The sequence below is a fragment of the Gadus chalcogrammus genome, chromosome 1, assembly GCF_026213295.1.
Source record: "Gadus chalcogrammus isolate NIFS_2021 chromosome 1, NIFS_Gcha_1.0, whole genome shotgun sequence".
NCBI classification, from domain to species: domain Eukaryota; kingdom Metazoa; phylum Chordata; class Actinopteri; order Gadiformes; family Gadidae; genus Gadus; species Gadus chalcogrammus.
In genome coordinates this window covers 15,986,647-16,011,013 of record NC_079412.1, presented here as the reverse complement: position 1 = coordinate 16,011,013, position 24,367 = coordinate 15,986,647, and the positions used below count along the sequence as shown (strand labels likewise).

Genomic DNA, 24,367 nt, shown 5'->3' with positions numbered 1-24,367 from the left:
TCCAGTGTGCTGTGATCAAAGCTGGATCAGTCCCTGGATTTGATCTTTCGTTTCCCTTTTCCCACTCAGAGCCGTGTTGACTCTTAACACGGGAATCATGTCTGCCATGACCCCGGGGAGAGGTTTTTTGGGCAGCAGGCCCTTGTTTAGTGGGATTTGCACAAAGACACAGACAGTGTCCCATTTCTTAAATGTTTCCTTCTCCACTCCCCTGGCGTTCTTCTCCACATGTGTGCAGCCTGGTGAGGTTGCCACCGTTAGATGTTCAACTTTAGACCAAGTTCAGATGGTGACGATGTTCTTTGGACTGAGGAAAGAGTCATGAATCCCTTTTAGTGTTTCATCAGTCTGTTTAGTTCTTGTGCCAAAGCACTCTTTGTAAAAATGTAGTCCATCTATAAACAGCTTAGCTAAGATTATATGACTTGGTTGGTTTCAGACCACCACTGCCCGAGGTTATTTGGGAGCATGTTCTTGACATATTTATTATGTCGTTTTGGTCCACATTATTTAATGGTGCCAGACACAGTTGAGTTAACATGCTGATGACTCTCTCTCTTATGTGCCTTCACGTTTTAAACTTTTCCAGATTGGCCTGTGGCAGACAAAGATGGAGGATGTGATGATGTGAGCAGAGAAAGTACAGGGGTTCAAACTAATGTCTGTGATGCAATGCACTGCATAATATATATATTATATATATATATATATATATATATATATATATATACTGTATATATATATATATATATATATATATATATATATATATATATATATATATACATATATATATATAATATATATATATATATATATAATATATATATATACTTTTTTCTAATATTTGAAATGGGCAGAGGCTGCCTCATTTCCCTTCTGTACTGGTTTGCATTATTAACAAAGCCTCAAAAAGAAGAACACTAATCTTTCATAACATGGCGCTTTGGGAGGAGCTGGATTAAGAAAAAAACACAGGATTATTAAAAAATTACCAGATGCCATTTTAGTTTTAAATAGTTATAGTTTTAGCTGTACAATGACAAATAATATAAAATTCTGCCTTTACTTTTACAACTCTCTAGTTTGTTAGAAATGTAAAGTTTTGAAACATTCTGTATCCATTCTCAAATACATAAAACAAAAAAATAAATCCTATGTTTTTGACAGTCTCCACCAACCAGTTTATGAACACTCTTTCTCTCACACACACAGTATACTCCAGAGGTGTTGACATTGACGTAGGTGTCTGGACAGGATGTTTTCCCTTGTCTTCTAAATCAAACGTTTCGTTAAGCAGTGCTGGCACCAGAGTTTGCTTTCGCAGTTGGCCAAGGAGGGTTCCAGAGAATGGGAAAACGATGCAATCGTTTTAGTACCATACTTCTCTGGATCAGAGATGAATTTTCCCCCTATCACAAATTTGATGGTTGCTTTCAATAGAGACATTATCATTTTCCCTCACTCGCAACATGATTGGTCGAAAGAAAGTGGAACGTTGCGTTCATCCAGAACGGAGCTCCTCTGCCCTCAAACTCTAGCTGCTGAATATATGATTTGCGAGACTTTCTTTTTTTTTTCGTCTTTCCTGGCTCACATTTGTCTTTGCCGACCTCTCATTACCTGTCTTCGCTGTCCAAAAAAAGGATAGCATAGCTTTCAAAACGAGATGTGTTTCATCTCAGCTGGAAGGATGGCTGTTCACAGTGAGACACCCAACTGAATGCCAAGTAGAGAGAAGATAAAGAGAACAAAAGACATGATGAATACATCTGTGGCCCAGACGAGAGCATTTAGGTGTATTAACCGTCAAACTTCTGCTTAACCCCGGACTCACAAGTCTGCATGACCTCAAGAAGGATGGAAGACTGTAAGGACAAATATCTGCTAGAAGACAATACAGAAACCGGGGGAAGCCAAGGGTTCTTTGATCAGAGCACTAAATTAACAGAGCATGTTGATGAAACAAGCCCAGTCTGTTTTTGTGATCTCAAGTCCTACATCTCCAGGACGGATGGGAGTGCTACATGTGCTCTTCATCATCGGTCATGTGTGATTTATGCAGCGTTTTAGAGCCCATGTATTGATTTAATTAACATCATTCTCTCTGTCTGAGAACAGCCTCATTAAAGCATGAATTACAAATGCTGTGAGGAAGGAACAGCCGTGAAGTATTTGTCGAGATCATTAAACAACGGAATATAATCAGTAAAACATATTCAATGTAAAATATGGCAAACTGTTTTGTTTCATATTTGAGTGCATGTCCTCAAATGGAAAGAAATGGTCATGGTAATGGCAATGACAATACAAGGATGACGCCAATCACTTTTAGGCAAAATGTACAGCAGCCTATGAAGAATTAACTATTACAACAACAACGACTAGCAAGGAAATAAAGGTTAAAATTAGACAGCATTATTGTTCACCATATAGTCTCCACGGTTGTTTTGGATTCTGTGATATGATGGAAATGTGAACTGGATTTAGAACAGTATTATGTGTTGTTGAATCTCAAAAGAGTGGAAATAGTGCAGGCAACCTGTGCACTATAGAACCTTATACCACAGCATTGTTAAAGGAGACATATTATGGTGTTTTACCAACAAGTAAACATAGTATTTGAGTTCCAGAAAACATCAATCAGCACACTTCAAATCCAACATTTACTATTCACAAGTTGTTTCCTTGACAACGCAAACACAAGATAATCAAAACGCCACGGAAGAATGTTTAAAAATAAACCTACAGGTTTACAACCACCAATATCCAATAATTATTGGTAATCAGTGGTATAAGAGGTATGAACCACAGCGGGAGTGTTGTGTTTTATTCCTCTTGCGGTTGGTGCTGCAGCTCGAAGTGAAGCCAACCACTGAAGGGTTTTCCTGTAGAGATGGATGGTGAAGGAACAGCCTTCCATTGGATTATTAACCTGGTCTCCTCCAGCGCAGGGCTGACCTCAGTCGTTATGGGCGGTGGAAGCGAGTTCTGTTGAGCTTTGGTTTGCCCACCATCCACCATCCAATAATTTTTTGGTGGTTCAGTGGCCTCCAGCAGCTGTAGGATAATCTCCCTGAGCCTGTCCTATTAAGCTTTTAAAAGCCAGTATAAACTGTCCATTTTGTAATAGCCCTGACACGTCAAGGGTACAATCTGCCCCAAACGGCCCGCCCCTTGCTTTATCTGTGTTGTTTGGGCCAAGTCACAGCCAGGCCTTTGCTGTGCTGCTGTAGCCGTGGGGAGGATTCATCTGGATGCGTGTACCTATTCTTTACAATGCTATTAAGCGGCTAACCAGTGTTATCCTCGTGTCCCGATGTTGATCCTGAGCCCTGATCCTCCGTGCCTGTGTCTGCTCCACTGCACATTCCTGCTCATCTGCTCACCGAGACCCAACAGATCAGACTTCTCCTATCTTCCTGTGATCGTGCCTGTGTGTGTGTGTGCCTGTGTGTGCGTGTTGGTGTGTGTTGTGAGTTGTTGCGTACTTTTCTTTCCTTGATTATTTTCTATTTCACTAGTTTCCTGTTTTCAAACCACTATTTGAAGCTGCCAATTTGCCATGGATCGTTTCATTTCAAAGACTTTCATTAATCCCAGCAGACAAATGCTCATCTCCTTTGAACCCACGGACGAGTCGCTCCAAAGGAAGAGCCAAGACACACCAAGCACTAAGGTCAAGGCATGATGTCATGTCCTGCCAGAACCAGTCACAGTGAAGCTCTTACAGGGCATTAGAATGGAGAATGACTTAGAGGATTTCTAAGTTGAATAAGTCTATTGAATCTTGGTTTCATTGAGTCTCAGTTTGACTTCCTGACTTTTATTTTTAGACTTTTTGTTGGGGCCTCTTATGACTGTAATGATTGTGAACATTGATCTGTTTGAATGTAATATTTGGGTTCGGTGAATTTGTGGAGAAAGACTCCCTCAGTGGCATGGCTGTGAAAGATATGTAACGGATACGTATAAAATCCCACAAAGATTTGTACAATACCTGGCCTATCCAGCACACTAGTAGCCAAGGTATATGGTTGTTTTCATTGATTTGAGCCCATTCCAATAGTCAATGAACCGTTGCTTGTCCTCCTAAATATTTAACCGCTGCTGTCAAACCTCAGAATAGGCATCAGTGGTTCTGTAAATGTGGGCCAAACCTTGTAAAACTTGAGAAGTGTGTGGAAGGTGTTGAGCTAATGAACTTTACACCAATGCCCGCCACCTTAACGTCTGTGTACAGTAGTTGAAAGCATTACATTTCCCTCCTGTGGCTGCTGTGTTTCATTCTAGATGATATGTTAATGAATGTTGATTTATTGCTAAACTCCTATGGGCATCTTTACACAATGGACGGTAGACGAGAAGTCACATGTGGAGCTGCAGTGGCAGACAGCCCCGTCATAAGTGGGAGGGCACTGACATGAGGAGCTGTGCACGATGGGCCGGCAGGCAGCAGGCAAAGGTCAGCGCAGAAGCCGTGCACACAGAGCTTATTTGGCTCAGCTAATCCTCTGAATCTCTCTCTCTCTCTCTAGAATATTCAACGTATATTTCATGCAAACACACACACACACACACACACACACACACACACACACACACACACACACACACACACACACACACACACTCAAGCACAGACATACACGTATGCGCAAGCACACACACACACACACACACACACACACACACACACACACACACACACACACACACACACACACACCCACACACACACACACACACACATATCGTCTACAAAGCACTACCTAAACATTATTCGATATTCAAAGTGAATTTACTCTTAGCCGAAAGCTGAAAGGGGAATTATGTTAGGATTCTGAAAATGATAGTGGATTACCGAATATCCAGGTTGTTGGGCACATAAAAAAATAAAGAATACACTTAAATGTTTTATATTATGATATGTTATCTGCTATGAGATTGCTCAAAAAAGAGATATTGACATCTGGGGCCCTATTTTAACGGTCTGAAACGCAAGTGAGAAGCACCAAGCGCAAGTAGCGAAGTAGCAAATGGCGATGTCGCTAGTTTACCGGAGCGAAAAATGACTCTTGCGCCCGGCGCAAATCTAAAAAGGGTTGGTCTGAAGTAGCCTAATTACCCGTAGGTGTGGTTTGGGCGTAACGTGCAACAAACCAATGAGAGTGCCAGCTTGCATCCCCTTTAAGAGCAATGAGCGCATTTGAATCTGACGAGTTGATATTTTGACGGCGCGTCTGCAGTCTCCGATGAGACATGAACTTCAAACTTCAAATGGCTCAGTTTATGGACAAATAATATGGCCTAATTCACACATGGAATAAGGTTTTCTTCCACAACTTCAAATACTGAGTCCTATTTAATGTGGTTCTATTCAATGATATTTAATGATATACGTATATTTCTCACGATCAAATACTCATCAATCCTAAAAGTTATGGGCATGTACACGATGTCTGTGTCAAGAAAATATGTGTTTGCTGTACGGTGTTTGCAGATGCATTGATTTAATAGTACTACTTATTACCGCTGTATCAGCTGTTCTTCAACTAATAATTTACCAAGAATGTGTGGCTAGGTAGATGAGAGAAGCAAAGTGTATGTGCGGTGCACAAGCAACATTATGCATGTGCCCTTAAAATAGCATCTGAACAACGCGCTACTGACTTTAAACCAGGTATTTCCTGGTTTGTGGCGCAAGTGGTTTCTGAAACGGCAAATAGCACCAGGGAACGTTTGCGCCAGAACACGCCTCCTCCTTTCGCCGAGCCGCCCCCTGGGGCGCAAGATCATTCCCAATTTTACCAACGCGTGGCGCAGGAGGGAAAAGAACGCTCTGCGCCAGTAGCAAACTAGCAACGACACATGCGCCAGTGATTAAGTCACTGGCGGATGCAAGATAGGGCCCCTGGAGTTTGAGGTTATATTTGCATCACTTCAGGCAGTACGGCAGTCTTAACGTTAACACCACCCTCCACAAGAAGCTAAATATGTTCTGCTTCTTCAGAATACAGATCTATGATAGCATAGATATTTTCAATTCTGTGCAGAAATTATGGCTTCATAAAATCCTTACCTACAATACTATACTAATACTCAAATCCTTGTGCGACTTCAAACATCAGAACATTTACATGTAACAGTTATTTTATATGGTTAGTATTATGTTGCATGAGAGGAATTGGTTTGCATTTATTTTGCTGTTAAGATTGGTGTTTAGTGTGATCCCACTGTAACCTAGGGAACAGATTGCAACTGTCTGTGTTTGTTGTGTTGTTCAACAGTTGAAAAGTAGAGTTTTTCTCCCACCTTGTGGTACCAAATATATAGCCAGTTTCTGCCTTGAACAGAACCTCACAATCTGCCTTTGTGCCAATCACAGTAGTCCCCCGTCGTTTAGTAAATGTTTATCCTAATTTATGCTTTTAAGGTCTGCAAGAGGTCTCAAGGTTTATGTTGTTGCAGCTTATTTTGGCGTGTGGACGGAATCGATTGTGGGGTTTGGCCAGGCCCCACTTGCCTTTATCCACCATGGTTAATTTGAGGCCAGGGGTGTTTGTGTGTGTGTGTGTGTGTGTGTGTGTGTGTGTGTGTGTGTGTGTGTGTGTGTGTGTGTGTGTGTGTGTGTGTGTGTGTGTGTGTGTGTGTGTGGTGTGTGTGTGTGTGTGTGTGTGTGTGTGTGTGTGTGTGTGTGTGTGTGTGTGTGTGTGTGTGTTCACTAAAGAAAATCTCCATTTCATTTAAAAGCACAGATGAGGATCATCAAATCCCAAACATAAACTCACAAGCTGGACCCATTTTATGGGTTTAGTTCATTTGTCTCAATGTGAACTGTGTCTGTAAAAAGAAGCAGAGTCAAGTGTTCCCATCTCTTCCAGCAGATGGCAATCCTAAGGAGAGCAGTCCCTTCATCAACAGCAGTATGGCCAGTGACATGGAGAAAAGCCAGCAATACGATGGCAAGAACATGGCTCTGTTTGAGGTAACCATCCATCAGTTAAACGCCCTCTTGTTGTTCCACCTTAATATACTGTATATTAATAATAAAAACAATGGCACACACTTTACATACATTTTAAAACCATCTATATACCAGATAAGTAAGCATACATGTATACATTTATATTCAGACATATGCCTATATGTCTGTGTATGTCTGTATAAATATAAATAGATCTTTACGTATACACATACAAACATGTCGAATCCTTAGAATGAGTGGTACGGTGGGTAATGATTGAGGAGAGAATAGGCCCCGGTGGAGATGAGTGGTGAGGCAGGGCGCACCGGTCACCATGACTCCCTGGCCTCCACCGGACCATGTGACCGATCCTTCGTCTGCGTGTCCAGGACGAGATGGACACCAGCCCCATGGTGGCCTCTCTGCTCAGCAGCCTGGCCAACTACTCCAACCTGCCCACCGGGAGCAAGGAGCACGAGGAGGCAGAGAACAACGAAGAGGGCCCCCGCCCCTCCAAGAAACCCATCAAGGTAAGACCGCTGTGGGTCCTGAATGGACGGACGTTTGACCCCGACTCTGCCCCTACACCTTACCCTATCGCCCACTCTCACTCTGGGTTTACAGCAGTAATGCTGTGATAAGATTGTCTTGACCCATTTGAAGATATGGCATGGGATCCCTTTATTACTCTGCTGTCTGTTTGTGGGACGCCGCAAGCGTCCAGTATAAACCATTAATGGATGACCCATGGTTATTAAAGAATAACCTAGGAACTGCATCATACCAGGAAAACAAGCACATTGATTAATGCAGGTGTGGCAGGTGAGTGCAGCTGCTTCTGATTGGCTGGGGTTAGAGACAGGTGCTTTCACTTGACATTGTTCAGAGGACGTTCTATGTTGGTGTTCGGTTGCTCTTTTGTCCCATTGTGCCAGACTGTCTCTGAAATTGATTTGAAATTCTGTGTTCATTTGGGATTATTTGGCAATATAATGCATTCAAAGGCTGACATGAAAAAAAAAAAAAGTTGAATAAACAGAAACATTTGTTTGTCTATAACTGTCATATAAACCTAATGTAAAATAAATACCATCACTTTACAGTCTTGCCTTGCCTTGTCATTTTATGTCATTGTATGCAGTTGAGGTTTATCTTAAATCTAAATGTCTTAATCTAAACTAATTTAAAACTTTTGTTTAATAGAAGTATTTCCACATGTATGTGTTCCACCCTAGGCACCACAATTGGGCACTCTGATGGGCGTGTACCTGCCCTGCATCCAGAACATCTTTGGGGTCATCCTCTTTCTCAGAATGACCTGGATGGTGGGCATCGGGGGCGTCCTGGGCTCCTTCATCATCGTCTTCATGTGCTGCTCTACAGTGAGTGGGGGACTACTCCCTGTCACTGACGATCACTACTGTTACTTATGAATGCTCCTGTTAATAGGATGAATAGAACCAATAGAAGCAGTCCATCCCTCTTGGGAAGGCAGGGAACTTGATGGAATGGCAGCCGTTCATGGTGCTTATTACAGTAACCAGGAACACGATTAATAAACATACAAGAATTGGCAAGATCAGATCCAAGAACTCAACAGATGGACGTTTTGTCCATCCGTCTAACCGTCCTTCCTTCCATCCTGCTATCCGTCTTCCTGGTTTGATGTCAGGAAAAATACTAGCAGATAAAATAATGGCACCCAACGAAGGCTTCAAAATCACACATGGCATGATGAGTGCCCCTTGACTGGATTTATTTTATGTGCTCATTAATTCAGTTTGGGGAAAGGACATTTTATTAACTCATGCACAACAAAGTTCACACACAGTCCGCCCTGCTTGTGTTCTGGCTTCTGTTGCTATGAAGCCTCACTGAGCACCTCTTAGTAATAATAATAATACCTAGCGGTCCTCCGGCTGTAGGTGGAGGGATATATGTTGTCTCTGTCCCTGAGAATCCCGGGCATGCAGCGGTCACATCTGATCATCCTCCCAGCGTGGGGCCGGCCATATAAAACCAAGATAGGGCTCTCATCCACCCGCCTCACGGACGAATGGATCACCTCTTTAAATGGGCGATTAGAGAGTCAGTTAGCACCGTCTCTAAGCCCTTGTGCCAAGGATAGCCGAGCTGTGGGATAATATTAACTGGATTACTTGTGTTGATCGACACAGCTGCAGACACGTCACTCTAGAGGCATCAACACGTCACGCACATGTCTGTCTGCCGCAGGCTCACATTCGTGGTCATCATCCCTTCCATTGCTGCCAGTTGAACTCATAGCCGTTACATGTTGAAATGTTTACTTTGTCATACTCAACCCACAGGCCGAGGTTACATAAAGTACATATGTTTGTTTGTTTGTTTTTGGGGATGCTATGTTCAAGGCTCAAGGATGACATATCTCTGCCTCTCATTACCTGCTGCCTGACTGAACTTTGATGTTGTATCGTATACCTATTCAAGACCCTAGTTTATTTCTGCAAGTACAAACAAGCCTGAATAGAGCTTGCTTATTGAGGAGTAATATAATGGTATTCTTTCCCCACATATTGGTTTATTTGAGATGAAAGAAGATGAATAAACGAGTCCTGATGGATTGTTGGGGCTGAGTGGCTTCAGGATAAGACTAAACAATCTCTCTCACAGACCATGCTGACAGCCATCTCCATGAGCGCAATCGCAACCAATGGAGTGGTGCCAGGTGAGTGGTTTATGTGTGTGTGTGTGTGTGTGTGTGTGTGTGTGTGTGTGTGTGTGTGTGTGTGTGTGTGTGTGTGTGTGTGTGTGTGTGTGTGTGTGTGTGTGTGTGTGTGTGTGTGTGTGTGTGTGTGCGTGCGTGTGTGTGTGTGTGTGTTTGTGTGTGTGTGGGGGGGGGTTTGTGTGTGTGTGTGTGTGTGTGTGTGTGTGTGTGTGTGTGTGTGTGTGTGTGTGTGTGTGTGTGTGTGTGTGTGTGTGTGTGTGTTTGTGTGTATTTGCATTCATGCTAGTCTATCTCTGTTTGTTTATGTGTGTGTGTGTGTGTTTGTGTGTGTATGTGTGTGTTTTTGTGTATGTGCATCTGTGTGTGTCTTCATGTGTTTGTGTCTGTGTCTGTTTGGTTGTGTGTGTGTGTTTGTGTCTATGTCTGTGTGTGCGTGTGTGTGGTTGTGTGTGTGTGTTTGCTTGTAAGTGAACCTAAAGTTGTATGTGTTTGTGTCCCACAGCTGGTGGCTCATATTACATGATCTCGCGCTCCTTGGGTCCTGAGTTTGGTGGTGCAGTGGGAATCTGTTTCTACCTGGGCACTACTTTCGCGGGCGCCATGTATATTCTGGGCTGTATTGAAATCCTACTGGTAAGATGGATAACATTTTACATGTTCAGAATATTTCAGCTTTGTTCTGAAGTTTGACCAATCAAATAACATGCATCATTTAAATTAAATTAAATTAATTATAAGTTGTTTTGCTGCATACATTTTTATCGTAACCAACACAATCGTTTTTCATCGTAACCAATATATGCAACAATCATCTATTTGTGTATATGTACAATAAATGTATATATCATTAAGACAATTAAATAATCACAATCAAATTCCAAACTCTTTCCTCCTTCCTCCTCCTCCTTCCTCCTCCTCCTCCTCCTCCTCCTCCTCCTCCTCCTCCTCCTCCTCCTCCTCCTCCTCCTCCTCCTCCTCCCTGTAGATCTACATCGTTCCTCAGGCGGCCATCTTTAAGATGGAGGGCCTGGAGGGGCCGGAGGCGGAGGCGGCACTGCTGAACAACATGCGGGTGTACGGCAGCCTGGTGCTGGGCCTCATGGCCCTGGTGGTGTTCGTCGGGGTCAAGTACGTCAACAAGCTGGCGCTGCTCTTCCTGGCCTGCGTCATCTTCTCCATCCTGGCCGTGTACGCCGGGGTCATCAAGACCGCCATCGACCCCCCCGTCTTCCCGTAAGCTTGACAACGTTTCCTTCATTGTTCATGTGCGCCATGACGGCCATCTTTGATTTGTTGTCGTTTTTTGGATTTTAATATGATTATTATTATAAATATTTAAATTATTAAAATTGGGGTTGGCAATTTCGAAAAACCAGCCAGAGTACGTGTGAATTAGTAAAGTAGTTCTTTAATATCATTAATGAAGTAATTAATTAATATGTCTAACATTATTATATAATGCATAAATATGTAGTAGTAGCAGTAGTAGTAGTACTAATAGTATTATAACTAGTAGTAATAGCATAGTATTAGTAGAGGTAGAATAATATGTGACACATGACAAACATTTTATTCACAATTTCATTGAATTGAACGGCATGAATTGAATCACATAAATTGAAATCTGCAATAATGGAAAATGAACGAACTGGTTTCCACCATACTAACCAACGGCCTGCGTGGACCCGCCCTCCCAGAGTCTGTATCCTGGGGAACCGGACGCTGCTGACTAAGGCCTACGACGTGTGCGCCAAGACGGTAGAGTTAGACAACGACACGGTCCCCACCCAGCTGTGGAGGACTTTCTGCGACTCGGACACCCTCAATGCCACCTGCGACGAGTACTTCAGCAACAACAACGTCACGGAGATCCAGGGCATCCCAGGGGTCACCAGTGGCATCCTAGCAGGTACGCAGGGGCCCCAAGCTAATAAAACTGTAAACGTGAGTGTTATTAGCCGTTACAAGCCGTTTTGAAGATCTGCCTCTTCTGACATCACAAATAGGCGTGTCCACCTAGAAGTATAACGAATAGATGAGCAACGTTTGCTGCAGTCCACTGGGTAAGCTGGAAGACTGATCTATCCAGCGTACGTCTAGGTGGTCAAGCCCACTTGTGATGTCAGAAGAGGCAGAGGCCATCACAGCTTTCTCTCCTGGCCTCACTAAATCTTACATTAACAATAACGTTCTTCAAAGATTCTCCGTTGTGTCACTGCTGCCAAAGAGGATTTTGTGTGACCGTAAATAAACAAAGCAGTATAACACTTTGGTATTCATGATAAGATATTTTGTAAAGTACTTGTATGGCGATTCACTGGTACGTTGTCCACAAACCCCAGACTATATTATTCTATAGTATATAATATTTATAATATTTGATGTAATAATATTATATCATATAGTATAAACTATATTACAATTTGTTTATCTCCATGGGGGGGCATATGACTACTGTGTTACTGTGAATACTAAGTTGTTTTCGGGATGGATTTTGTTTCATCTCAAAGATAGACATGGCTAACTCTCTCCTAAGCCCTTTCTCAATCAGCCTTCTGGTCTGCACTTGTGTTCTTGTGGACTTATGAAACATCATCAGTCGCAGCACAAGTACTGTTACACTCAAAAGTCTGACTCTTGCCAAGTACACTTCAAATATTCCGCCTTTGATAGCCAAGTATCCCAGAATGCATGCTGAAACAACCAGCAGCAATGGCAAAGGAGAAAATTGACAATTAGTTATATTTCTAATAAATTTGTTTGCGGTTTTTTTCAAATTTTAAAGTTTCTGATGTTGAGCGTTGTCATTCATTCACCAACGACTACAGCCACAACATTTCACAGCTTCCCCGGACTTGCGTACACAGTACGCAAGTCCGAACTTGGCATACTTGGTATTAAGAAAGGCCCCTTGCTTTGTTTGTTTTCCTTTTCCCTAACCCTCTGACTCTGTGTCCGTGTGTCCCTCAGAGAACCTGTTTGGCTACTACCTGGAGAAGGGAGTGATACTGGAGAAGAGAGGCCTGGCGTCGGTGGCGGACGAGGAGGGCCCGTCGCCGACGTCCAACCGCTACGTCATGTCCGACATCACCAGCTTCTTCACCCTGCTGGTCGGGATCTACTTCCCTTCTGTCACAGGTCAGCACATACATATCCATCCATCATACACACACCACATACATATCCACACATCCTTGTAACAGACGTGGTCGTGGAATTAGCTGTAGAATGAGGACTCGTCCATTCTTCCCACTTTGCCTTACTATTGACCATCTGTGACAAGGGACACTTAGAGATAACGGAGAGGATGCCTGGAGCTCAGGAAAGGCTGTTTTGGCCAGGAGTAGAAAGGCCAATAGTGGATGTATATGTCTTCTTCTGTGCAGGTATCATGGCAGGCTCTAACCGCTCTGGGGACCTGCGTGACGCCCAGAAGTCCATCCCTATCGGCACTATCGCTGCCATCAGCACCACGTCCATCGTGTGTATCCTTCAAAGTCTGGCACCCCTTGAGTAATAAAGACATATGAATGTGTGTTTGTATCATTGACTGAGTATAGTTAAGCACAAACGTCCCTTGAGAATTAAAGAGCTCATCTGAATGTGTGTTTGTATCATTCACAGTGTCTGACTAAACACAAACATCCCTTGAGTATAAAAGAGCTCATCTGAATGTCTTTTTGTATCATTCACAGAGTCTGGCTAAACACAAACATCCCTTGAGTGTAAAGACATCTGCTTGTGTGTTTGTAAGAAATCACAGATTCAAGGTCAACACAAAATTCCCTCTAGTATGGAAGACATCTGACTGTGTGTGTGTGTGTGTGTGTGTGTGTGTGTGTGTGTGTGTGTGTGTGTGTGTGTGTGTGTGTGTGTGTGTGTGTGTGTGTGTGTGTGTGTGTGTGTGTGTGTGTGTGTGTGTGTGTGTCTGTGTATGCGCGTGTGTGCGCATGTGTGCGCATGTGTGGACACGTTGCATAAAAGCCATTCTTAACAGTTGACTTTAGACATGTCCTCTGTCATACTATTTGGGGCCTGCATTGAAGGGGTGGTCCTCAGAGATAAGTGAGTCTACGACCGTTACTCCAGCAATCAACACCTTGGATCTTTTCTATGACAAAACAAATGCTACCCAATAAGATCGTCTGCATGACACAGCCAACAACCAACCGTTTATAATGGGATCAGATTGAGTCAGACCCGGCCCTTTGCCTCGGCCCTGTGCCCAGGTTTGGGGAAGGGGTGAACGGCAACCTGGTGATCGGAACGCTGGCCTGGCCGTCCCCCTGGGTCATCGTGATTGGCTCCTTCTTCTCCACCTGCGGGGCGGGCCTTCAGAGCCTGACTGGGGCCCCCCGCCTGCTGCAGGCCATCTCCCGGGACGGCATCATCCCCTTCCTGAGAGTAGGCTCACGCATCGCGTTGAAACACTTCAAAATACAGAGATACAAATCATAAACAGGAAGTGTGTGTGCGCGTCTGTGTGTGTGTGTGTGCGTCGAGGCTCCCATGTGTGAACTGTTTCCTGTGTCACTGCAGGTGTTCGGTCATGGGAAGGCCAACGGAGAGCCCACATGGGCCCTCCTCCTCACAGCTGGCATCTGTGAGATCGGCATCATCATCGCCTCCCTGGATGCAGTGGCCCCCATCCTCTCCATGTACGCCTGCCTGACACACAACACATGTCCCGTTCACGTTTCTCAAGCACTCCATGCAATAATAGTCCTTTTGTTTTGTCTGTTTTTATGTGTTAATGCTGTCTCTCTGCCTCTCCTTGTCTTTGTCTCTTGCTCTAGGTTCTTCTTGATGTGCTACATGTTTGTGAACCTGGCCTGTGCCCTGCAGACTCTGCTGAGGACGCCCAACTGGAGGCCTCGCTTCAAGTTCTACCACTGGTAGGAGGAGGATGGAACGACTAAAGGGTTTTAATAGACAATCCTCGTTTTTGTAGCATTTATCCAAATTGCAAAGTGCTTCGCCTTACTTAGCCTTAATCCCAAAACAACCTGAATTAAGGTTTTAATTGTAACTGACCTACCTCTATGGCATTGGTTCAACAGCGTAACATTAAATATGTAGCTGCCTTTTGGTGAGATGTGGCTAATGTCACGGCTAGCCCAAACATCTAGGAGCAGACAAGCATGTGATGTTCTCCTCATCCCCTCAGGGCTCTGTCCTTCCTGGGTATGACCTTGTGTCTGTCACTGATGTTCATCTGCTCCTGGCACTATGCCATTATTGCCATGGGGATTGCAACCTGCATCTACAAATACATTGAGTTCTGTGGGTAAGTGATTCATTTGTTTAACTATAGTAGTTCTCAGTCATTCATACACTACTCCATTTGCTTTTCCAGTACCATATTTGTCTTGTCAACCAACAGAACACGCCTTACTCTTTAGTTTCCTCTAATTTTTCCTAATGTTTTACGAGTTCATTTTATTCGGTAGTTTAAATCTAGTGAACAAATATAACAAAGAAATATCTACCCTCTGGAGCTTCTCCTCATGTTGTCTGAGTTTATTTTATTTGATAGTTTATCGTTAGTGAGCAAATAAAACAGCCAAAACCAAAACCGTCCCCATAAAGCTTCTCATCCTGTTTTCGCAGATAATTTTATTAGGTAGTTTAACGGTAGTGACCAAATAAAACAACCAAAATACCATCCATCTGGAGCTGTTGTTTTTCTTTGAGTAGTGAAGAATAAAGCCACACAGACCCCTGTCCCCCACCTTGTATGGAGAACCCTCACCGTATGTAACCGAGTGAGCCTCCTGCTGTTCTGAACGTCCTGTCCCCCGCAGGGCGGAGAAGGAATGGGGGGACGGCATCCGGGGAATCTCTCTCAGCGCCGCCCGCTTCGCCCTCATGAGGCTGGAGGAGGGTCCGCCGCACACCAAGAACTGGAGGTCAGCCCCCTGGAGCCCTCACACATCGCCATGGAAACAGGGTTTCATCTTCAGATTGCTCCCACCGCCGGCCGCTTGCACTGATGTTTCAATGAAACATCGGTCGATCTATTGCTAAACCCTGCTTCTGTTTGAATGTTTGAATGTGTTTTCCTCGCTCTTGTTACTTCTAATCCGTAAAGACATGCAGGGCCGGCTCATTAGAGACCCTGAATGGACCTTAAGACAGTCAGTTAGCGTGGTTGTCCATGCAATGGACTGACATCCAGATGAAACTAGAGGGTCCGCTGGGAAATGGATGGAGGGATGAAATAATGGATTAATCCACAGATGGACAGATCGATGGACGGATGCTTGTTGGAAATGACCATTATGTACTCATCATATGTATTCATCCTTCTGCCACTGTGTTCCTGGTGTCCATCAGACCACAGATCCTGGTCCTGGTGAGTGTGGATGCTGAACAGAACGTAGAGCAACCCCGCATACTGTCTCTGACCAATCAGCTGAAGGCGGGCAAAGGCCTGACCATCGTTGGCACCAACGTGGTGGGAACCTTCCTCAATAACTACGCTGATGCCCAGCGAGCCGACCAGGTGAGTGCTTTGTGTAGTGTAGGCGTGGCTGTTGAGGAGGGGTCTTGCATTCATGAGTCATAATGAGAGTTTCATTCTCCCGATGCGCTCCCTCCAGTCTCTGCGCAGGCTGATGGAGACGGAGCGAGTGAAAGGCTTCTCTCAGGTGGTCATCTCATCCAACCTGAGAGATGGGACGTCCCACCTGGTGCAAGTGGGCGGACTGGGAGGCCTGAAACATAATACCATTCTGGTCAGCTGGCCGCAAAACTGGAAGCATCCTGACAGTCACCTTCGACTTAAGGACTTTGTTGGTAAAGCTTTTTTTCTTATCCAGGGTGCATGTGCTGTTGCATGCAGTGCAACAGCGCCCGTTGAAGTTCAATCAATAAAGTCTGCTTGGCAGTTAATAGAGGTTTACGCCATCCGGCTTTGTTTAATTTCTTATCGTTGCCAACAGTAGGCCCTTTCCAGACTAGCAGAGAAGTGAGATATGATAGTGCTGATATGTCAATGCCCTGGAATGCACTAGACTGACCTACTTTTAAGGGAAGTAATATAACTTGCCTCGTGAGGCCATATGGGCTATTCAGGTTTGAGTTTCGCATTGGATATCAGCCTGGCCCTGCATCACCTGTGGTTGATTTCCAAATATAGTGCGGCCTTACGTTGCTTAAGAAACCCAAGCCCGTCAGTTTAAATAACTAGGTGACGCACTTGTTCCCTTCGCTCTTACCGTATCCGGTTAAAAGTAATGAAACAACACCTTATTATCTGATAAAGGCCTTCTCACTCATTTCTGATGATCTTTTCACATTGTTATTCCAAGACCTTTATTCAGTTTTCAGATTCAGATTCAGATTCAGATTTTATTTGTCACATACACAATACATTGCAGTGAAAGTTTTGATTGTTCCATTAATTTCTAGACTTTTTTGGGGCTTACCAGTTTTCTTAACTGGCTGTGGCGCACCCTGCTTTTGTCATGTACTGAAGGTCCCTCCCCTTAGCACCAATAAGTCTGTCCATTATTGAAGGCAGAGTGAATCACAGAGAGGTACTCTTCATATCACACAGCAGAGCAGGATGGTCTCACCAGGCTTCAATAAAAGATCCTTAGGGACCAATATACAAATACACATCTGTGTTTCAAATGAAGGGCCGTCTCCCCTTTCCCTCATACTAAGAACATAATCCAAAATGCTCTCTTTCATAACCGAGTCAACTCTGTCTTCTCTTTCCAGAGGTGGTGAGAGAGACGACCATCGCAAGTCTGGCGTTGTTGGTTCCTAAGAACATCGCCAGCTACCCATCCAACGGGGAGCGCTTCACCGAGGGCCACATCGACGTCTGGTGGATCGTCCACGACGGAGGCATGCTGATGCTGCTGCCCTTCCTGCTGCGCCAGCACAAGGTGGGCTGTTGATATAGTCTGCACACGCACAGGCTTACTGTATATTTATTCATTGATGCATTTATGTCTGTGCAGTGCACCTTGTGGGTGATCTTGCCATAATGAGTGCAGCGTTGTCGTGTGCTTCATGTGTATGTTCTGTTGTGACTAACCCTATCACTTGTGTTTTGATGGGGTTGTCTGTGTGTGGTGGCAGTGACTATATAAAGACAGGTAAAGTGGTACTTCTGCACTTATGTAAAACAATTACCAGGTAAAGCTGTAAAGATCAGGTCAAACATTAACTATGAACAAACTAGTAAAGCTGTGCTTATGCAAGAACAGGTAAAATAGTAACAAGGCAATAATTCTACCAAGCAAACCCATCGAATAATTGAGTCAAAGTATTCTGTACTATTTCCTGCTTTGGGGTGACAGGTGTGGAGGAAATGCAAGATGCGCATTTTCACGGTGGCCCAGATGGACGACAACAGTATCCAGATGAAGAAAGACCTCATCACCTTCCTCTATCACCTCCGCATCGACGCTGCAGTGGAGGTCGTGGAGATGGTGAGGCACAGCATGGATCATACTCTAAGGTTTCGGAGGAGATCACACCCCTGCATGTTTCCATCACATGTGTGGATGTAGACTTGACAGTAAAAGTACCTACCGGTATATTATATACTCTACATATAGGTATGTGCAGATATATGTATTTTCAGTGGATAATGTTATCATTTGGGTGTAGGCGTTCCATACGCATTCAAATTTGTATTTTCTTATGGATTGTCCTTAACTTGGATGTGATCATCTTTTCCCTTTAAAGCATGACAGCGACGTCTCCGCCTACACCTACGAGAAGACTCTGGTGATGGAGCAGCGCACACAGATCCTCAAACAGATGCATCTGACCAAGAACGAGAAGGAGAGAGAGGTTTGGTCTTCATCCGTAATATGTCCTGACAAAATGTTGACTCCACAATATTTGGATTAAAGGTCACTCATAAGGGTTTAATAGCATTGACGCTACTATGAACGTTGTGTTACACCACCAGTGGTGCCTGATGGTTTTTGGTCACAACAGATCCAGAGCATCACAGACGTCTCCCGAGGGTCCATCCGTCGCAAGAATCCCACGAGTCTGCGTGTTCCACAGATCGGAGAGGAGGGGGCCAGCGTGGCAGAAAGACCAGAGGAGGAGGTACATCAAATCATACCGATGTACTGAACATGATCCCCCTCCACCGTACTCTGAACTCCACCTCATCAATCCAAAACATCAATGATCTCTTGCTTAACCCTTCTACGCCAGCTTTTCTTACATTCCCATTCTTTGAGGATACCATTTGTGTGTATCCGTGTTTGTGTGTCTGTGTGTGTGTGTGTGTGTGTGTGTGTGTGTGTGTGTGTGTGTGTGTGTGTGTGTGTGTGTGTGTGTGTGTGTGTGTGTGTGTGTGTGTGTGTGTGTGTGTGTGTGTGTGTGTGAGACACTCTCTCTCAGCCCCTCTGCCAACCTTGTCCACTGCATTGTCTTAGACCGAGGCTGTCTCCAATCCCACACAGATACATCTGACCCTCACCAAGAACTCTGCCCCTACGGGCCACATGTCCCACAACACACCTGGAGGGGGTACTGCAAGCCCAGACTGTGAAGTGCAGAGGACATGGACAGACAAAGGTGGAGCAAAGGACCAGAGCCAAGCCTCAGCAGGAAAACCAGAGGCGGGGAAAGATCTCTTCAATATGAAACCGTGAGTGAGCGTTCATGAACATCAGCCTAGCGATACTGACGCACCTAGGCAGTAGTGGTTACAGTGGATCAATAACCATTAACATGATCAATAACATTAATCCATGTCAATTTTTGTGTTTACCAAACTGCTTTTCAGGTGTACAAGTAGTACAATACACCCTATTCTTGCCATGTCTTCCATATGAATCATTCATGATTATCCTTCTTTTGCCATGCTGCAGCGAATGGGAGCATCTGTAAGTATGGACCACACTCTTTAAGAATGTGAATCACAACATTTAGAGCATTTTAGATGTATAGACAACTGCCTTGTCCCACTCTATTGACTTTCTTTGGCTCCTCCCCTCCCCAGAAACCAGTTCAACTTGAGGCGCATGCACACAGCGCTGAGGCTCAATGAGGTGATCCTAAAGAAGTCCAAGGAGGCCAAGCTGGTCCTGCTCAACATGCCGGGGCCCCCCAAGAACCGCATGGGCGATGAGAACTGTATCCTTTGTGTCAGCACTTCACCATGATCAGCACAAACCAGAGCACTGCAGGCACTGAAGCAGCTGGGATTTATGTTGTGTACGGTCAGAATAATGACTTGGAAAGTCGGTTGATGTGAAGTTGGACAAAGGTTTGCTTTGATTGTCCTCAGGCTCAGCCCTTACTTGGAAGTCACTTTGGATCAAAGTGTCTGCCAAAGGGGTGAATATTAATGTCAATTTAATAAGGTTACTATCCAAGTGGCTGATTCCACTCCTTGACTCCCGGGATCCCAGACATGGAGTTCCTGGAGGTCCTCACCGAGGGCCTGAATCGGGTCCTCCTGGTGCGTGGAGGCGGCCGAGAGGTCATCACCATCTATTCCTAAAGAGACAATCTTTGAACGGCACTTTCATCTGCACAGTTTCTAGATTTCCTTTGCACTATATTGACTTGTACCCTCCACTGTGACCCATTCATTACATATCAATGCAGAGCAGCCCTGCTTGTCATCCTGTGCCATCCTCTCTCTGCTCATAACCCCGCTGACTCCAGCTCGCCCCGCAGCCATTAACCTCTGGTGTGGTGAAACTCACCTCTCTTTTGATACTACGCACCTAGTTCCCTTAGCTAGGCCCACTCCCCCATGTTATACGATAATATCACAATGAACAATCAATCATGATAGAAGATAAGCTGTATTGTTTCAAACTATGTAGCCGGTGGGAACTTGTGAAAGCTCTCAAATGAGTCTAAATCCTTACATATGATTTACCCTGGTATTGTGGGAACCTGACTAAAAGGGTGCTTCAAATTTTATCTTGATGGTGTATTTATGCATTTGGTTAGTGTTAGAGTTTGATGTTTGAGAGTCATTGAGAAAAGAAAAGTTATTTTTGTTTTTATACTACTCTTCATTTGTTGTGGTATTTGTGCTATTTATTTTATTCACATAATTATTTAATTGTGGCTTCTTCATGGTCTTTCCTTGTCATGTTCATAGTATGAAAAGTAGGGTCTTAGTATTAGGTTTATTATTGTTTTCAGGCATCATATTAATATAACATATAAGAGATGAGCACAAAGGCTGAATCATTTTCAATACATTGTTAGTGAATTAAATGATAATTAAATTACATAGAGGATTAATAATCATTGGGGATTATTACACTCATTGTATTGTATTCACTTTTGATTACATCGTGACTTTGATGGATCAGGCAAAATTATATTATTACTCTGCCTAACCTGGTTCCACTTATAACTTCTGTTGTATGTAGCCTATTTTTTCATTCAAATGGAAATCTGTGAATTTGTATAATAAGAGATGGAGAATATAATAATGAATTTGAGTACTTAATAACTGTATGAAAGATATAACTTTGCAAAGCATAAAAATGATAGACACCTTATTGAGTTTAAATAAGACTACACCTTTTATGTGCTTTATTTTATGCTTGATTCTATTGTATTATTAAGCCAACATGTGAAAAGTATGCATTACAAATGAAAAGTTTAAACTTGGCCCAGTGGCCTTATAATAAATATCAATAACCCCAGCTCTATCATCCAAGAAAGTCTTTTGAGGGTTTGCTTACCATGCAACAAAGAGTGCATTCATGAGTCTGGAATTACAATCGCGCATATTATCCAAGACACATTTGCTTCACCATAAAGTATGTTGAATAAAGTTGGGCAATTGTATTAGACCTCTGGCTTCTCCTTTGTTTTTTGACTGAGAGGATATTTTTGTCACTGGGAGCCACACAATGTATTCAAATATATGTTCTACTCATATATTTATAGATCGGTAATTTGCGTTCAGGCAAATGACTTAGGCCTTCAAAGAAATAAGTTACATAAAGTGTGTGTGTGTGTGTGTGTGTGTGTGTGTGTGTGTGTGTGTGTGTGTGTGTGTGTGTGTGTGTGTGTGTGTGTGTGTGTGTGTGTGTGTGTGTGTGTGTGTGTGTGTGTGTGTGTGCGTGCGTGCGTATGTGTCTGTGTGTGCATATGCGTCTGTTTCTGTGTGTGCATGTGTGTCTTTGAATGTTTGCCTCAAACATGCTTGTTTAAGTATCAACAGTTTACATTATAGAGTATATCAGTAATTTTTACTGTATTTGATGCATATTATCTGTTATAAAATTATATGAAAATAAAGGAAGGAGCTCATGAATGTATTTCAAAACTACAAAAATTATGTAAGTATCATTTTTGTTCTATCTGAAGCCTGTGCCAAAGTTCAGCAATTCTGTTAGTAAAAACATTGAGTCATTTGAAAACATGTTTGCAAAGGGAATCAATAGTCCAGTTTCTGGACTAATCGGTTGATACCAGCCATAGCCGCAAACTTAATCCATATCAATGCAAAGCCTATTAATTACTTTGTGGCAACAAATACACTCCATGTGAACAAATAAACCTAAAACCATTTTATTTTCGAGATGACAGAGATTTTAGTTCTGAGCTCCTTCAACCTTTGACCTTATGACTTTATTGGCACATACCTTATGTCACTAACATCGCAATAGGGGTTGCGGCCGAAAACTATAAAATTGTGCAGGATGATCAAAGGGCATGCAGAGGTAGCTTTCCACTATCACTCATTAATGTAGGAGCATGCCTCTGAGATAGTGGTACAGAGAAACTATAAAGGCTAAAAAACGAATTGAATTTGCTTTAAAGAGCCCCAAAGATGAGGCAGCCTCAGATGAGCCTGCGCGTGGGGTTGCCTGTGTTTGTGGTGGTCACACAGCTCTTCATAGTGGTGCTGTTTGCTTTATTTGTCACCTATGATGATCAGACCGATGCCAAACTGCAGGGCAATGAAACCGTCGCCATGGACAACGCCTTATACAAAGACTATCCTTTTTTCGCCGACATACAGGTGATGATATTCATCGGCTTTGGGTGTCTCCTGGCTTTCTTCCGGCAGTATGGCTTTGGGGGCATGGTGTTCAACTTCCTCACCGCCACCTTTGCCATACAGTGGGCCATCCTTGTGCAGGGGTACTTCCAGTTCAGCCATGACGGCAAGATCCACCTGGGGGTGACAAACCTGATCAACGCAGAGTTCGCCTGTGCTGCGGTCCTGATCTCCTTCGGGGCCGTGCTGGGGAAAACCAGCCCGCTGCAGCTGCTGGTCATGGCCCTGCTGGAGATCCCGGTGTACGCAGTCACAGAATGGGCCGTGCTGACCTACCTGAAGATCAACGACGCCGCTGGATGTATTCTGATCCACGTGTTCGCCTGCTACTTCGGCCTGGGCGTCACGTTTGTGTTGTACCGGCCCCGTCTGAACGAAGGCCATGCCAAGGAGGGCTCCAGCTACCAGTCAGACATCCTGTCTGCCATGGGCACCTTGTTCCTGTGGGTGTTTTGGCCCTCTTTCAACTCTGTGTTGGCGCTGAAAGGAGACGACCAGCACAGGGCCGTGCTTCACACCTTCATAGGCCTCAGCGCCTCCACGCTCACAGCGTTCGCACTCTCCTCCATGCTCAACAGGACCGGCAAGCTCACCATGGCTGACATCCAGAATGTGACTCTGGCCGGAGGGGTGGCGGTGGGGGCCTCTGTGGACATGATGATATCCCCTGCAGGGGCTTATGCTCTGGGAATGATGGGCTGCGCCGCCTGCATGCTGGGCTACAGGTACCTGACCCCTTTCTTAGCCCGCCGCCTCAGGATCCAGGACCAGTGTGGGATACACAACCTCCATGGCCTGACCGGACTCATATCCTCCACCGCGGGCATATGTGCTATACTGGTGGCTTCAGAGGAGGTCTACGGACCCAGTATGTATGAGACTTTTGCCCACATGGCACCCGTGGAAGGGGATCCAAAATTGCTGGAGCTCCAGGAGCAGATCCCGGGTCTACAGCCAGGTTTGGGAAGGACTGCCTTGGAACAGGCCATTTACCAGGTGGCGGCACTGTTATCCACTATTGTAGTGTCGGCGATAGGAGGCGTTATTACAGGATTTGTAATGAAGCTGCCCTATTTTGGATCACCACCAGATGAACTTTGTTTTGATGATGACTTGTTTTTTGAGGTCCCGCATAACTATGAGGCACCTATTACATTCAGCAATAAATGTAGGCCTGCTACAGAGGATTCGGCAGCGTAATGTGTTATCTTGCTATTGAATGAATTGTAAATATATTTTTATTTTTAAATAAACAGTTTTTAACATCACAACAGATTGTAAGCACTACAATATGCCTAATGCGTTTTTTATTTCAAATGTGTTACCAACACATAACCCAATGCAATAACTATACCCTTCACACCATGGTGCTACGATATAGGAATAATGCTATTGCAAACCATCGGGGACAAATCTTTCATTGAACTCCTCAAGAGTCTATGATGTTATCAAATAAAGGTGATTAAACGTGTAATGCGTTTACTTTTTGTCGTAAAATGTCAGGAGCTAGCCTAATTGTTTCCCTACGTGGAGAAAGATAATACAACGGCTACAGGTTTTAAAGTAGTGTGTAATTCTTAAAAGTACTCGCTAGATGGCAAATGACGTCTGATCGAAGTTAAATACTGTGGTATCCTGACTCGTCTGGTGGGAAACCAAACAACAC

General features: G+C 44.0%; 2 protein-coding genes across 2 annotated transcripts; both read left to right on the top strand.

Moving 5' to 3' along the window:
* The first annotated feature begins 9,615 nt into the window (after positions 1-9,615).
* On the top strand, positions 9,616-21,463 carry LOC130383975 (solute carrier family 12 member 5-like). The gene is made up of 22 exons (XM_056591923.1): positions 9,616-9,674; positions 10,177-10,307; positions 10,660-10,907; positions 11,372-11,583; positions 12,645-12,812; positions 13,061-13,159; positions 13,682-13,739; positions 13,904-14,078; positions 14,214-14,332; positions 14,471-14,569; positions 14,842-14,961; positions 15,479-15,583; positions 16,011-16,179; positions 16,277-16,472; positions 17,403-17,572; positions 17,990-18,121; positions 18,381-18,488; positions 18,639-18,755; positions 19,118-19,305; positions 19,529-19,543; positions 19,660-19,793; positions 20,072-21,463. The coding sequence occupies exons 1-22, from the start codon at positions 9,623-9,625 to the stop codon at positions 20,161-20,163; spliced, it is 2,907 nt and encodes a 968-aa protein (XP_056447898.1). The 5' UTR covers positions 9,616-9,622; the 3' UTR covers positions 20,164-21,463.
* Positions 21,464-22,344: 881 nt separating this feature from the next.
* Positions 22,345-24,259, top strand: LOC130384038 (ammonium transporter Rh type B-A-like). Its single transcript, XM_056592026.1, has one exon. The coding sequence runs from the start codon at positions 22,471-22,473 to the stop codon at positions 23,899-23,901; it is 1,431 nt and encodes a 476-aa protein (XP_056448001.1). The 5' UTR covers positions 22,345-22,470; the 3' UTR covers positions 23,902-24,259.
* The last annotated feature ends 108 nt before the right edge of the window (positions 24,260-24,367 follow it).

Excerpts from the sequence above, each read along its gene's own strand:
- LOC130383975 (XM_056591923.1), top strand. The coding sequence starts at position 9,623 with ATGCTGACAGCCATCTCCATGAGCGCAATCGCAACCAATGGAGTGGTG. Across the intron at positions 13,160-13,681 it reads CAGCACCACGTCCATCGTGT|ACATGTCCTCTGTCATACTA; the intron begins GTATCCTTCAAA and ends AGTTGACTTTAG. Across the intron at positions 18,489-18,638 it reads AGAACGAGAAGGAGAGAGAG|ATCCAGAGCATCACAGACGT; the intron begins GTTTGGTCTTCA and ends TGGTCACAACAG.
- LOC130384038 (XM_056592026.1), top strand. The coding sequence starts at position 22,471 with ATGAGGCAGCCTCAGATGAGCCTGCGCGTGGGGTTGCCTGTGTTTGTG.